At 54.1% G+C, this 14,512-nt stretch overlaps 3 protein-coding genes across 8 annotated transcripts; 1 reads left to right on the plus strand and 2 right to left on the minus strand.

The window, feature by feature from the left end:
- Positions 1-143: 143 nt before the first annotated feature.
- LRRC73 (leucine rich repeat containing 73) lies at positions 144-3,626 on the minus strand. Its single transcript, XM_058734077.1, has 6 exons — positions 2,740-3,626; positions 1,951-2,111; positions 1,486-1,608; positions 1,000-1,100; positions 630-852; positions 144-481 (listed from the first exon to the last, which is right to left on the minus strand). The coding sequence occupies exons 1-6, from the start codon at positions 3,009-3,011 to the stop codon at positions 411-413; spliced, it is 951 nt and encodes a 316-aa protein (XP_058590060.1). The 5' UTR covers positions 3,012-3,626; the 3' UTR covers positions 144-410.
- A 929-nt stretch (positions 3,627-4,555) lies between these two features.
- Positions 4,556-9,574, minus strand: YIPF3 (Yip1 domain family member 3). Of its 5 annotated transcripts, none has more exons than XM_058734069.1 (10): positions 9,370-9,570; positions 8,559-8,756; positions 8,256-8,362; positions 6,891-6,936; positions 6,659-6,751; positions 6,376-6,507; positions 6,065-6,178; positions 5,743-5,866; positions 5,523-5,650; positions 4,556-5,050 (listed from the first exon to the last, which is right to left on the minus strand). In XM_058734069.1, the coding sequence occupies exons 1-10, from the start codon at positions 9,448-9,450 to the stop codon at positions 4,988-4,990; spliced, it is 1,086 nt and encodes a 361-aa protein (XP_058590052.1). In that variant the 5' UTR covers positions 9,451-9,570; the 3' UTR covers positions 4,556-4,987. The 5 variants fall into 5 exon arrangements, with proteins under 5 accessions (XP_058590052.1, XP_058590054.1, XP_058590055.1 ...); XM_058734071.1 differs by having other exon boundaries at positions 4,556-5,054; positions 9,370-9,569; XM_058734072.1 differs by lacking the exon at positions 5,743-5,866 and having other exon boundaries at positions 4,556-5,054; positions 9,370-9,574.
- Positions 9,575-9,683: 109 nt separating this feature from the next.
- On the plus strand, positions 9,684-13,659 carry POLR1C (RNA polymerase I and III subunit C). Of its 2 annotated transcripts, none has more exons than XM_058734075.1 (9): positions 9,684-9,810; positions 9,925-9,996; positions 11,458-11,565; positions 11,801-11,933; positions 12,222-12,341; positions 12,432-12,584; positions 12,759-12,908; positions 13,022-13,138; positions 13,287-13,659. In XM_058734075.1, exons 1-9 carry the CDS (start codon positions 9,742-9,744, stop codon positions 13,403-13,405), a joined length of 1,041 nt encoding a protein of 346 aa, XP_058590058.1. In that variant the 5' UTR covers positions 9,684-9,741; the 3' UTR covers positions 13,406-13,659. The 2 variants fall into 2 exon arrangements, with proteins under 2 accessions (XP_058590058.1, XP_058590059.1); XM_058734076.1 differs by having other exon boundaries at positions 9,724-9,810; positions 9,904-9,996.
- Positions 13,660-14,512: the final 853 nt, after the last annotated feature.

The following is a 14,512-nucleotide window of genomic DNA, read 5'->3' on the forward strand; positions in this document are numbered from 1 at the left end:
ACCTGAGCCTGACCTGTTAGATATTTGGGGCCAGTGGATGCTGCCTGGAACTTGGGCTGTGGGGTGGCACTGCCCCCTAGTGTCTAATAGTTCCAATTCCTCCCCTACTGCCAGCCCCCCAGGGACCACAGCCACACACCAGGTTGTAGAGTTAATAAAATCTCTTCCGAGCCAGCGGGTTGCAGCCAGAGCTGCCAACAAGTCCAGAGGTGTTGCCTTGGGTTCAGGTGCCCCCGAGGCTGTTGCTCAGTCAGCTTCCAGAGCTTCCCACCACTGCTGGGAGCTACCAGAGCCCCAGCCACCCCCCTCCCTCCCTCCCTCCCAGGCCCCAGGGCCTGACCCTGATATTTGGGACAAGGTGCTGGGGACATAGACAAAATGTAATGATGTGCAGAAGCCCAAGTGGAGAGTCACATCTCGGTCTCAGCCAACAGACTGTCACCGAGTCCTGAAGTCATGAGCACCATCTGAGAGCTGGGATCTGTGGAAGGGCAGAGGGGTGTTCAGACCACCATTCATTCCACCAGGGACACAAATCTGGTGAGAGACAGCCTAGGTTTCCCACACCCACTCTCCCTGGTCCCGGGCCTCTTCCAGATCTGGCTTTGATCAACCCTCGGGGCTCTTACCACTGGGGCACATCCAGGAGCTGCTGCTCCTCTGGTGGGCGGCAGGCTCCCGCCCTCTCTCTCGTTCCTGGGTGTCGCCAGCCCCTCCCGCCACCTCCTCCTCTTCCTCTCCCTCTGAGAGGAGGTCACAGATCTGTTGCTGCAGCTCTGGGCTAATGCTGTTCTCAGCCAACACCAGGCTCCGCAAAGCCGTGGGGTAATTTTCTACCATGTCCAGCAGGGTCTGAGGTGGGGGAAGAATGCGGAAGAGGAGGAACACAGTTAAGGTGGCTTCACACTCCAGCCTGCCACCCCTTCAGTATGTCCACAGACACGTGAGCTCCCCTGCACCCCCACCTCTAGCCCATACCCAGACATGAAAACTTCTCACCTGAGCTGACTGGTTGGTGAGCCCTGTGCCCTCCAAGTCTAGGACCTCTAAGGTGCGGCTGGAGGCCACAGCTACAGCCAGCATCCCTGCCACATGGTCACCTGGGGAGGCAGCACACATGCACAGTCACCTGCAGTCGTGAGCAGGCCTGCTAACCCTTCCTCCCCACAGCCTCCCCAGTGTCCTAACAACCCTAGATCCCACCCCCGCGCCAGCAAATGCTGACGGTAGGTGGCCAATAGGGGGGCACTGTGGCCAGTGAACCGATGAAGCAAGCCAGGCCCAGGGGTGGTGATGGATACTTTGATGCACCTGTTGGTCATTTGGTCCTCCACATAAGCGGCTTGTCTGCTATCTTCCAGATCCCCCTTTCCTTCCCACCCCCCCACCGTGGTGGGGTTACCATGGCAACCAAAGGGTCCTGAACTGGAGCTCTTGGATGGGGATGGGGTGGTGAGACTCGCAGGGGGCTTCCTTGAGCCTCACCCAGGGGGTTGTAGTCCAGATTGAGGACGCGGACCTGGGAGCTGTGGGCCACAGCAATTGCGAGGCGGCTCCAGCCCTTAGGGGTGATGCCAGGGTTGGCACTCAGCGTTAGCTCCTTCAAGCCTGGGCAGAATCGAAGGGAGAAACCAGGATGGAGTCTGTTCCTCTTCAAGCCCCTCCCCTGCCCTGGATCTCTGGGGTTTCCCTCATGGCAGAGAGCCACCCTACCCCCACCACAGAGCTCCAGGGCCATTCGAGACCCATGCCTTCCTTGCCCACTGCAGCCTGGATGCCTGAGTCTCTGTTCTGCTGAGGCCCCAATCCATCTCCTTCCTGAGAGGATTTAAAACACATTCTCACCCACATTCAGAGCCCTCAGCTTTGGACCACACCCCCTGCTCTCTGCACCTGGTTTTTTCATCAAGGCCATACCAGCCCATGCCCTCAGCAGGGCCTCTCTCTCACCTGACTTGGCTCCATCTGGGGGGAGGAGGCCACAGATGAGGTTGATGGCTTCATCACCCAGCATGCAGTCCCCCAGGTCCAGAGCCACAAGGGCAGGGTGGAGGGCCAGGGCTGGGTTCAGCAAGGCCAGCCCTGCATCTGTCAGGGGACTCCCATGTAGGCTAAGGGGGTGAGACCAGAGAGCAAAGGTCACTGCAGTCATCAGCCCTATCTGTAAGGGAAGGATCCCCTTCCCTTATGTGAGCCCTAAAGGTGAGAAGGATACCTGTCATAGCACTTGGGAGAGGCCCTGGGGAGGGAGAAAGAAAATTCTAGATTCTAAAGGAATACAGGTAGAAGGGGAATTTGGCTTCTTTTCTAGGTTAGGGATTGAGATCCAGGACAGAGCACAGAGGAGGGTGGTGGGTTGGTGGGTTGGGATTCTTCAGTGGGCAAATGTAGGGGCAGGGGTCTAATCCCCAGGAGACTTCCTTCTTGAGACCTGAGGAGCTGCTCCCGAGAAGTCAAGGCCGGTGATTAGGTGGGGAGGTACACGTGCCCTGCCAGAAAGGGGTGGGTATCCCATCTCATTTGGGGTGGGGCTGCGGGTGCAAAGCCCGGAGGTAAGGGATGTGCTAGGAGGGGGTCGTGGAGGCATGGGCAGAGGGATGGGGAGGTGGTGTACAGGGGTGAGAAGACAGGCTGGTGCAGAGACAGCTACAGGAAGGTGTGTGGAGGAACAGGCGGTGGCAGGGGGCGTGTGAAGAGGGATGCAGTGCCCGGGACCCCCTTGCGAGGGAGCGCACTCACAAGAGGGACTGGATGGAGCGGTTGGTCCGCAGCGCCTCTGCCAGCTGCTTGATGCGGCTGGGACTGGACACGACGCCTAGGTTAAGGTTGAGCTGCGCCAGGGACGTGGCCCCGGCCAGGGCCCGGCAGATGCGGCCGAAGTCGCGGTCGCAGAGGCGGCAGCCGCGCAGTGAGAGCAGGCGCACGGCGTTGTCGCGCAGGCCGCGGCAGATGTCCCGCACCTCGGCGCCTGACAGCGGTTCCCCCGAAATCTGGATGGAGCTGGGCAGCATCGTACCCACGGCTGGGCCTCCGGGGCCGGGGCGCGGGCCGCGGCCGAGGTTGGCGGGGCCGAGGGCGGGGTCGGGGCTGGGGTCGGGGCCTGGGCTTGGGTCGCGGACGGAGCGGGGGCAGAGGCGGTGGCAGAGGCGCAGGCGGCTGCGGCGGCTGCGGCGGGGGCGGGGGCGGCGGCTGCGGCTGCGGCGGCGGCGAAGGCGCAGGCGAAGAGCTTCGGGGCCCGCGGAGGTTGCGGAGGCGCTGAGGTCGCCGGCCGGGCTGAGACCGCGCGGCGCTGGGGTCGGGGCGGACCGTGCCGTCCGTGTCTGGGAGACGGGCCGGAGCGCGCGGTCCGGGGCCAGGCGGGCGCTGCTTCGCGCTTGTCCTCGTTCCTCGCGGTCGCTGCGGCGGCTTAGGGGCCTCGGTTCAGGTCATGCGGGACCCGCTTCGGCTCGGAGGCCGCATTTGCTCTCTCCCTTCCTGCAGCCCGGCTCCCCCACCGCCCCGCTGGGAGAGCCCGAGGCGGGCGGGCGGGCGGGCAGCGGGCAGCCGGCGGCGGGCGGCAGCACCGGCTGGGGCTGCGGCTCCTGCGCCTGAGCGGGCGGTGGGTTCCCATGGCAACGGTCGCGTCACCGCCGCTCGCCCCGCCCCCTGCCCGGCCTAGGCCACGCGGCCCCGGGTTTGCGCACACCGGGAGCTCTGGAGCGGTAGGGCCGCTCTTCCCCTGGGCGTGGGCCCGAACAACGCTCGGAAAGTAGGTAGTAGGGTTGAGGCCTGGGAGGAGCAGGGGGTGTGGCAGGGAGAAGGCAGTCACGTCACGTGGAGGTGGCATTTGGGACTGTTACCAGCTGCTTCTGCCCATTCCGCCGTCGTTCCTTCTCCCTAAGGGCCAGACCCTCGGTGTCTTCGCCTGCGTCTTGTGCACGCCCTCCCATGCAGTTTGGAGGACCCCACGACCCCGTAATCCGGGCCTCGCCCCGCCCTCCTTGACGAGCGGCGCCGCGCACGCTGAGGATGGGGGCGCGGCAGGTGAGCACTTCCCCTCGCCAAGATGGCTGCCCCGCAGCGGCGGCCACGGGGGCCACGGGCAGAGGTGGTCGTAGCTGCCAGGCACACGGGCACCCTGAAGGGCCCCTGGGCCAGGTGAGCCTCAAGTAGGTGCAGGGTGCTGGTGCCACCCCTTCCGCAGATGCTGACGTCAGTGACCGAGGCTCTCCGTACCTGTGACATTGGGGTAGCCCAATTAAAGGGCGTGCTAGATTCGGCAACCTGGAGTGGTGACAGCTGTTAAGTGGGCTGGAACTTTCAGGAAGAGTACACTGCACAGTGTGCACAGTGCTGTTCTGTTCGCACTCTGTCCACATAGAGGCATGTCACCTGAGTTACCTGAAGCCCCATGTTACCTGATCCACACCATCACCAAGTGGACAAAGTGCCCCCAACGTGGGGCCACATAGGGCAAATGAAGGGCACATCTTTCTCGCCTTTTACTAGGAGGGAAAGATGCTGACCCAGATTAACTCGGGTAAAGATTAAAAAAAAAAAAAGAGTATAAGCATAGTGAAGGGAGATCGACAATTCTATTTCATTAACCACCTGATTTAACTCGTTAAATAGAGCCGATTAAATGGATGGTGGGGTGGATGGTGCTATGCTTGGGGTGCTGGTTGTTTTTAGGAACGAATAGCACTCCTGAAAAGGACAGAAGAAACCGATGGCTTTGTTCCTCTGGCCCCAGTATAACCAGCACAAAGCCAAGTTTGGCTTCAAATGTGAGCTCCCACAGGAAAATTATCCCTAGGCAATGGGCCAGGAACATAAGAGCCTTGTAATTACATGGGGTTGAATTGAAGTTTTTGACCAATTGTCACTGCTCCATTGGTGTCCCGAGTGAGGCTGAGCCCACTCAAGCTGGGTGCACTCCTCCATCAGACTTAATGGTTCCTGTGTCTGAGGCCTCCCTGCTGCTCCATGGGTCAGGTGTCCCCTGCCCTCAGGGGCAGGTTCCAGGTTCAGTCACTGCTTTCAATGTAGTCTGGGCTGTCCCACCATCATCCTGCCTGGATGAGGGTATAAAAGAGAGAACACGTGCCATTACCACCAGTGACAGAAAAATAGCAAAGTGTATAGGAAGTAGGGTGGCAGGGAGGACCACTGGAATGGCAGCTGCAGTTCCAAACTTCAATCAATATTTTAATTACCAAGTCTATATTTAGCAAGACACCGTGGGAGAGTTAAAGAGGAAGGAAGGAGTAGGTGGAGAGAGGGCCTCAGAGGAGCTGACCCACTTTCTGCATTGGCTGCAGAGCCCTGCAGTCCTGGCCAGGGGTTCCTGGCCTTGTGCCCTTCAGAAGCCCCAAGAGGCATCAGGGAGTTGCTTAAGTGGCTACAGCTCTGAGGCAGCTGCAGACCCCATCAAAAAGACACATGTCATCAATACTGTTCTTTAATCTTCCTCTGCTCCGAAGATGGGGGGAGAGGGGGCCGGCCAAGGGTTTCAGGTGGGGTCAGTGTGACTGCAGGGTCACCATAACAGCCTTGGCTGTGGCATTGAGCACGGTGGCAGGAAGCCTAGCAGCAGGGAGCACGGCAGGGATGTCTCTGGGGACCCTCTGCATAGGCGGGATGTTGGGGCCCTCCAGCGTGTCCAGGATCCCTGAAAGGAGGAGAATGGAAGGTGAGAGTTGGCTCGACCCTGCCCGAGGAAGCTGTTCCCTTCCCCCACATTCAGGCCCTCCTGTCACTTACCCTCTACCACCTTGTGGTAGGCAAAATGCAGATAGAGCAGGAAAAGCATGTGTAGGGCGGCCAGGGTGCCACAGAGGAGCAGCCGCTGTGTGGGGCCCACAGTCCGTGACACCAACACTGCCACCTAGGGCCACAGGAATACAGCTCAGAGGGCCTAGCTCCAAAGTGAGCAGTGTGAAGAAGACACTCCTACCCAGAGCGGAACCACTTTTGGGCTCTTAGCCATCTGGAGCCCTTTGTGGGGTTCAGCCCAAGGTCTGGGCGGTTTTCCCTAACTCCCTGGGAGGTTAGCCCACCCTTGGCAACCTCTTGCCCAGCTTACCATGCGTAGAGTAGACAGTCCACCCACCAGCAACCAGAAGAGGTAGAAGAGGGCATGGAGGTGGATGTTATAGGTGATGAACAGGACAATGCAGTGCCCAAAGAGGCCATAGCCCTAGGAAAGAAAATGGTGGGGAGGAAAATCACTCAGGCCGGGCTGGCCTCTGAGCTCTCATGGAGACTCTGAGAAATAAACGATCCACTGGCCAGCTCATCCCATTCCAGGCCCTGGGGCCCGAGGACAGATGCAGAGCGAGGCCTGGCTGCTCTTTTTAAGACCACCCTTGCCCACCACCATGCTGGACTCCTTACCAGCAATGCCAGCATCTGGAGCATGGTGATCTGGGCGTTGCACAGGTAGGCGAGGAAGTAAATGAAAGACGAGACACCCAGCCAGTAGCCGAAGCAGGTGCCAATGGCTGTACCCATCAGGGTACCCTCCCGCTGTGGGGTGAAGGCTCTGCTTAGTCCTGGGAGGCCTCTGGACTCAGCCTCACCTAGGGCTTTCCTCAGGGGCTGCTTCTACCTCACTCCGCCATCGTGGGCAGCTTTCAACTTAGTTCAGCCACCCCCCAAAGTCCTTTGTCCTGCTTACAATAATGGTGTCAGATGTCTTCATCCCATGGAGGAGGATGGCAACCAGCGTGAAGACCAGCATGAGAGGTCCATAGAGTTCACCTGCGATTTTCTGTCAATATACCAACTCATTCAGGCTGGAGAGTACAATGGCTCTTCTGTTTATGTCTTCCTTGGGTTTGCCTGGTGGCCCCACCCTCTGCCCTCGTGCCTCCCCCAGCTCTTCCAGACATGCTACCTTGGGTATTCACCTGGGGGAAGTTGACCATCTTGATAGGGATCATGGACTCCAGGAGCCTGGGAGAAGAGGGGAGAGGAGAGATGAGTAGCCCTAGGCTATGAAGTTCTGGAGGGCCTGAATCTTATTACATCTCTAACTCCAGAGAACATGCTGGATGGCAAAGGGAAAAGAGGGTAGTAAAGACAGACAAGGAATGAGAAAATAACTTCCTTGTCCCTAAAAATGCTTCCAGGAAGGACATCCTTCGGATACTGTGCTAACATGCAGAAGCAATATGGAGAACTCAGAAAGCCCACCTGGGCCTTGTGAGAGGGCTTGGCGATTTACCTATTTGACCTGCTCCCCTTTAAAGACAGGCAAACCTCAGCAGAGAATGCCAAGAATTCAGGGCTGTGATGATGAAGCCCTGGGAGCGGTTTAGAAGGAAAGGTTTACTGGAGGGAACCAGTGTGTCTCCTGCATCTTCAAGCTTACCAATTTCTCCAGGCACCACTGAACATCGTCTCGGAAAGTACATGTGAACTGGTATGAAAGCTCCACACAGGAGGAATAAAAGTACAAGTCACTTCTGCCCACTTCTTAGGTGGCCAACTTTTAATAATACCTTGGATTGTGGCTTCATTTTACTTCCTTTGGAAAACCTATCCTGTCCCACCCTCTACCTACTCTGGGTCAGGTGTCCCTTCTGTGTGTTCCATCAGAGCAAATAAATGCTCTATTGTAACTGCACTCGAAGGCAAGGCTCCCAGCTATCTTCACCCTCTGTCTTCAATGAGACCTAAGTATTACAGGGCCCAGCACAGAGCAAATGCTTAATAAATGGCTGCTAAGTGGTACTGGGTATTTGATAAATATTGCTTAAAGGATGAACAAAAGATCCAAACCAAAATTAGATCCACTTCTTGAAAAGTCATTCAAAACTATGTGCTGATATTGTGGTTCAGAGACTGTTCTGGTGGTGGGAATAAAAAAAATAAATAAAACTGAGCTTGTTTCTGAGGTCTCTGGGGAGACTGACCCAGAATCAGCATCGCCCAAGTATCACCTGTTAGAGGAAAGCACAGAGTTCTGTAGGAACACCAGGAGAGGACAAACTGGGAATGGGGTTGAGGAATGGGGGACAGAGGTGACAACTGAGCTAGGTGTTGAGGGAAGAAGAGTAGTTTGCTACACAAGGAAGAGGAGGAAGGCAATGTGTTATCACCATGTCCTGTTCTGTGACTGGTAAGACATACAGTGTAGCTGGGGTACAGGTGCAATGATGAGGGCTGGTGGGGCCATGAAGAGGGGAGCCTAAGGGCTTGGTATCTGGTTGTGGTTTGGATGAAGGATTAGGTGTTAGGAGGGCAGCTTCTATCAGGAGAAGGATCCTCACCTGCTTCGCACCTGGGCAGGCTCCACATCAAAGTAGGGTCTCAGGATGTCGATGTTGGCGTACAAGCTGAAGGCCCTGGAGGCTTGTCTCTTCCCTGCCTGCCACATCTGAAGTAAGGAAGACAGAAGTGGGGTGGGTTGGGATTGTGAGACTCTAGACTATAGTCCCCGTTGCTTATTTTCCATTGGATTTCTACATGGTTCTATGGGGTCAGACAACGTGGGGTGAGCTTCAACACAACTTCAGAACTTGCGGCCTGCCTAGGCATACTTTTCCACCTGCTAGGGATCCAGTCTTGCTTACCTGATCAGCCACCTGCCGGCTCAGCTGTCCCTTGAAGCCCTTCATGCCCAGGAACTCCCCATCCTCCTCTTCCGCAGCAGCTGCATCGGCATCTACTTCTTCCTCGCGCAGGCGCTGATGCAACTCACCCATGTCCTCGAAGCTGGAGCCTGAGGTATCATCCATGTTCTCCATGTCAATCACAGCTGAGCCTCCACCCTGTGAAGACAGTGGCTTGTAGAGTGCAAGATCTTTCTGCTCCACCTGTACGTCCTCCTATTGGTCGCAGGGTTTGGGACTTTGTTAGTCCACTGCTGGGGATATGGCTTGGAATCGCCATAGATCAGGCCCCTCTCTTTCCCTCATTTGCTCTCAGAACGCTTGGTTGTCTGGTTCTCTTTTCTAGCCTGGGAAACCCATTCCCTGTCTTGCATATATGTCTTTCTTCTACTTTCCCAGTTAAATTCTCAGAGGGCTGCAAAAGTACCCATTTCGTTTGTCTTTTCCAACCCCCAAACCAGGCTGTGCACACAGCATGGTTTTAGCCAGTGCCAGTGAATACCGCCCGCTCCCTCGCCATGCCTGACCCCGATCGGCCAACACAAACTTGTCTGGAAAGCAAGAGCAGGGGGGCTCAGAGATCTGAGGCCCTCTGGCTGGACCTTTCAGGTCGGCACTAGTCCCACAGACTTTCGTGTATACCAAGATCCAAAGGAGGGAACAAGTGTTGCAAATGGAACAGATTTCCAAGCTCCGAGGGAGAGTCTCCACGACACCTCAGGGCGACTGCCAGCCCCGGGGCTGGTTGCAGCCGGAGCCTTGGGGCGATTACCTGGATGTTTTCTTCGAACCCTCCCCATTCCGGACCAGCCCCGCTTCGGGCGCCGCCGGCCGGCGCCGCTGTAGTTGCCATGTCCCTCGAGGGCTCCCGTCACTGAAGCCCGCGCTAGTCCAGCGCGCGGACGAGTGGGAGAGACGCGGGCCTGAAGGAGGGAGACGTCCAGGGGCGAGAAAGAGAGGTGGGTTCAACCGGAACGCAAAAAGGAGAAACCCGGATGTTTGGCCAAAACTTCCGGAAGCTGGGGACGTGGACGGAGTCCGGGCAGAGTCTCGCGATACTTAGATCCCGGGTGCGTTGCCACGGAGACGGAGGTGGGGGACGCACGCGCCAGTTTGCTGCCCTAGTCACGTGGAGGGGTTGAAGATGGCGGCTGCTCAGGCGGTGGAAGAAATGCGGACCCGCGTGGTTCTAGGGGAGTTCGGGGTTCGCAATGTAAGCCTATGGCCTTGAACTGGGGAAGGAAAATGAGAGTGGGACTGGGATGGGGTGGGGTTGGGCGGGCTTGCCCTACCTGCCCTTTCGCAGACTCCCGTCTTTTTGCTTTAGGTTCATACCACTGACTTTCCTGGTAACTATTCGGGTTATGATGATGCCTGGGACCAAGACCGCTTCGAGAAGGTACGTGGATTTGGAGAGGGTGTTAGGAACCGACCGTGTATCTGGGCAGCCTGTGCCTCAGAAGCAGCCCTTGTGGTATGCTCCGTTCCTAAAACGTTTGAGCAATGTGCTAAGGCGCTTCGTGTACACGGTTTCTGCCCTGTTCGAGGAGCAAGATGTTTAGTCTTGTGGGAGAAGAACGTACGTAAGTGATTCCAGTGTAATGCGGTAAAGGCGGTTGATAGAGATAAGGACAACCGGGGATGGGGTGATCCTACAAAGGCACTTAATCTAGAAGGGGGATGGGGTTGGGGCAGCGGTATGGAAGATTTACTTCCTGAAGAAGATGACATCTGGATTGAGCCCTGATGAGTAGAATCTGAGAACAGGGAAGGGTGAGGAGGGACTAAGACTAGAAACGAAATTATAAAGGTTTTGTGAACTGTGTTCCAGGAACGTCCAAGCAGTTTATTATTGCTAGAATGTAAAATGGGGAGCATGAGTGGTAGGCAAGATTGAAGTGCATCTTAGACCCTGTAGGTAATAGGGAGTTTTTGAAGAGCTCTGAAGTGGACATGATCTGCAGCCTAAATGATTGGGACAGAACGAATTGAAGATCCAATAGGGCAGTCAGATTTGTGACAGAATTGCATAGAGGAACTGAGGTTGAAAGCATGAACTAAGATTGTAATCAGGAAAATAGAGCAAAAGGGATATAGAAGGTAAATTTGATAATTGCTTTGGTGTGGGCTTTGAGGAGGAAATATAAAAGGACCTAATTTGAGGAGCTGCTTTGATGGCTGGTGGTGTCATTTACTGATGAGAAATAGACCTAGGGGAAGGGAATGATGCTGCATTTAAGTTTCCTGTATATGGAGAAGTTTAGCAGGCTAGTACTAGGTGTGTTTGAAATGAGATCAAAAGTGAGATATAATTTGGGGTTTTTTAGTATGTGTGGTTGCTAAAACCATGAGTGTGATTGAGGTCATCTTGGAGAGAGACAGAAAAACCTGGGAAATAGTGACATTGGTGAAGTGGGTAGAAGAAAGTGAATTTAGAAGGATTCCTCAGAGAAGGAGGAAGAGAACCAGAAGATTGGTACTCAGGAGTCAAGGCAGAGTTCGAAAATGAAGGGATTCTATCAATGCTGAATGCAGCAGAGAAGTCTGGTAGGATAAGGATTGAGTAATGTCAACTCCATTAAGCAGTATGGAAGCCTATTCTCTAGTAGAATAGTTTCTGAGGATAGTTGGGCTGGAAGCCACATTACAGAGAATTTTACATAAGTAGAGGACGAAAACAGGGAAACTTTTCAAGAGCCTAATAAGGGATTGGGGGAGAAAGGAACATTTATCAGGGACACCTGGTCAAAGGGAGGTTCTTGGGTGAGTGTGAATGTTAATACTCTGGGAGGAATGTCCAGGGGGGAAGGTGTTGACTCCAGAGAGCAGGCTTCATTTAGTGCTTTTTCTGTCCCCACAGAATTTCCGTGTGGATGTAGTGCACTTGGATGAAAACTCATTGGAGTTTGACATGGTGGGAATTGATGCAGCCATTGCCAATGCTTTTCGGCGCATTTTATTAGCTGAGGTATTTATTTTGGTGACAAAGTGGAGTTGCGTGGGAAACTGTGCCATCACCATACTTGTAGAATTGTCTCAAGGTGCCCCTTTCCTTTAGTTTTCTTGCAGTTTTGCTGAGCATTCCTCATAAACTTTTTACTAAGCAATTCTTCTTTTAGGAAGAGGTCCCCCTGTCAGGAAGTGGGAGTAAATGGGGAATCTGTAGGGTCTTTGTTGGAGAACGATTCTGTTTTCTTGGGCAGGTGCCAACCATGGCTGTGGAAAAGGTCCTGGTGTACAATAACACGTCCATTGTCCAGGATGAGATCCTTGCTCATCGCTTGGGGCTCATTCCCATTCATGCTGATCCTCGTCTTTTTGAATATCGGAACCAAGGTGAGAGAGAAAATGAAATTTTGGGAAAATGGGAGCAGCTCTCTTCTGAAGTAGATTCTGGAGTCATACTGCCTGTGTTCAAATCCTGGATTGATTACTGTATGACCTCGAGCAAGTTAGTGATCTTTTGGTGTGTATCTGTTCTTATCTGTGTGAACACTTGCCCTTGCCTACTGTAACTTGTCCGGAAGACTAAATGATAAATTTAAGTTAATGCACTCAGCATAGTGCCTAGCACCCAAATGTTCAGTAGTTCTTTAACAGCTTCTACTCTCTCCCTTTGTGCAGGAGACGAAGAAGGTACAGAGATAGATACTCTACAGTTTCGGCTTCAGGTCAGGTGCACTCGGAACCCCCACGCTGCTAAAGATTCCTCTGACCCCAATGAACTCTATGTGAACCATAAAGGTAAGTAGTGGTAGGGCGAGCAAGAGGCCCACTTCTTGGTAGGTGCTGGTTTTAAGGAGTGAGGCTTTTCTGATGTGCTTCTTTCTCCAGTGTACACCAGGCACATGACATGGGTGCCCCTGGGGAATCAGGCTGACCTCTTCCCAGAGGGCACGATCAGACCAGTGCATGATGATATTCTCATCGCTCAGCTACGGCCTGGCCAGGAGATTGACTTACTCATGCACTGTGTCAAGGGCATTGGTAAGAACTTTGTTGGCTGTCCTGGGCAGAGTGGTTTGATTACAGTGGAGTGAGGTGTGACTGAAGGGCTCAGCTGAGATGTCCTGACAAGGAGCAAGCTGGTGGGCCTCCGCCGTTAGGGGTTTGTATAATGTGAAGGTTTCCCCCCAGGCTGTTTTACTCTCTTCCCTCCAGGCAAGGATCATGCCAAGTTTTCACCTGTGGCAACAGCCAGTTACAGGCTTCTGCCAGACATCACCCTGCTTGAGCCTGTGGAAGGGGATGCAGCGGAGGAGCTGAGGCAGTGCTTCTCGCCTGGTGTTATTGAGGTGCAGGAAGTCCAAGGTATGACATTTGGGATACCCGTTCAGGTCAGGACCTAAAGTATATTTCCTGTGAAGGTAGCATAAATGAAAGCTCTGGGCTCGTGTATTTAGAACACGGTTTGTTTTCACTAGGTAAAAAGGTGGCCAGAGTTGCCAATCCCCGGCTAGATACCTTCAGCAGAGAAGTGTTCCGGAACGAGAAGCTAAAGAAGGTTGTACGACTTGCTCGAGTTCGGGACCACTATATCTGTGAGTGTCAGGTTGGGGGCGTATTGTGAAGTGGGGCAGGTCTTTGGTGCTGCCGCTTCTTTGTAGAGTCCAGATGTAGAATCTGCGTAGCTTAATACGGGAGCTTTTGTGAGCCCTGCCTGAGCTGAAGTGTCTCTTTGGTTTCCAGTTTCTGTCGAGTCAACAGGGGTGTTGCCACCAGAGGTGCTAGTGAGTGAAGCCATCAAGGTACTGATGGGGAAGTGCCAACGGTTCTTGGATGAACTAGATGCAGTTCAGATGGACTGAGGTTTGCATGGGACTTACCGGCATGGTTGTGCTTGGATACTCAAGTATCCTAGCTGAAGATTTTGGGTCCTGACTTGCTGGTCACAGGACTGCTAGAGTCCAGTGTGACTGCAGGTCCTGGGTTTTCTGGGACAATCCCAGCCTTATTTTCAGTCAATACATTTTGTTAAATGTGCCACAGAATGTGACTTCCTGCCTTTGTAAGGCCTTAATGTAAATAAACTCACATCCAAATAAAAAATCTTTTTGCCAGAGACTACTTCCGGAGTTTTAGCCCCAATATGTGGGGCCTCACCTTAGAAGAGGTTTGGCATTATTTGGCACTTAGGAACACAGGGTTCGGGTGTTACTGCAGGTCAGGGCCAAGTCCTCTGAAGCCTCATCAGAGATACCAGGGGTGTCTGGGAGGCTCAGTTGAATGTCTGATTATTGGTTTTGGTTCAGGTCCTGATGCCAGGGTTGTGGGATCATGCCCCGCGTTGAGCTCTGTGCTGAGGGTGGAGCCAGGTTAAGATTCTCTCCCCTCCTCTGCCCTTCTCACCTGCTCAGGTAAAACAAAAAAACCTACCAAATTGAGGTGGTCTTTGGGGGCTCAGCCAGACCACAGAAAATTGTGTGCGCCACTTAATCCATTTCCTAGATTACTACAAGTTTCTGAGGAAAAGGGGTGGTCTGTACCCATCAAGTCACATGGCTATCAGGTGTTACACAAGGAGGGATGGGTACCTAGCTGCCTCAGTTGGTAGAGCATGCCACTCTAGTTTTCAGGATTGTAAGTTCATGCCCCATGTTGGGTGTAGAGGCTACTTAAAAATAAAATCTTTTAGGGGCGCCTGGGTGGTTCAGTTGGTTAAGCATCTGACTTCCACTCAGGTCGTGATCTCACAGTTTGTGAGTTCAAGCCCCGCATCAGGCTCTGTGATGACAGCTCAGAGCCTGGAGCTGCTTTGGATTCTGTGTCTCCCTCTCTCTCTCAGAAATAAATAGTAGAACGTTAAAAAAAAAAATCTTTTGAAAAAAGTGACACAAGGAACAGCAGCAGTTCCATTTGGACAGTCCCTCAGAGTCCAGTCTAGTGGCCACAGAAAACACTGGGAGAGTGGTATG

This window comes from Neofelis nebulosa, chromosome 6, assembly GCF_028018385.1.
Source record: "Neofelis nebulosa isolate mNeoNeb1 chromosome 6, mNeoNeb1.pri, whole genome shotgun sequence".
Lineage (NCBI taxonomy): Eukaryota > Metazoa > Chordata > Mammalia > Carnivora > Felidae > Neofelis > Neofelis nebulosa.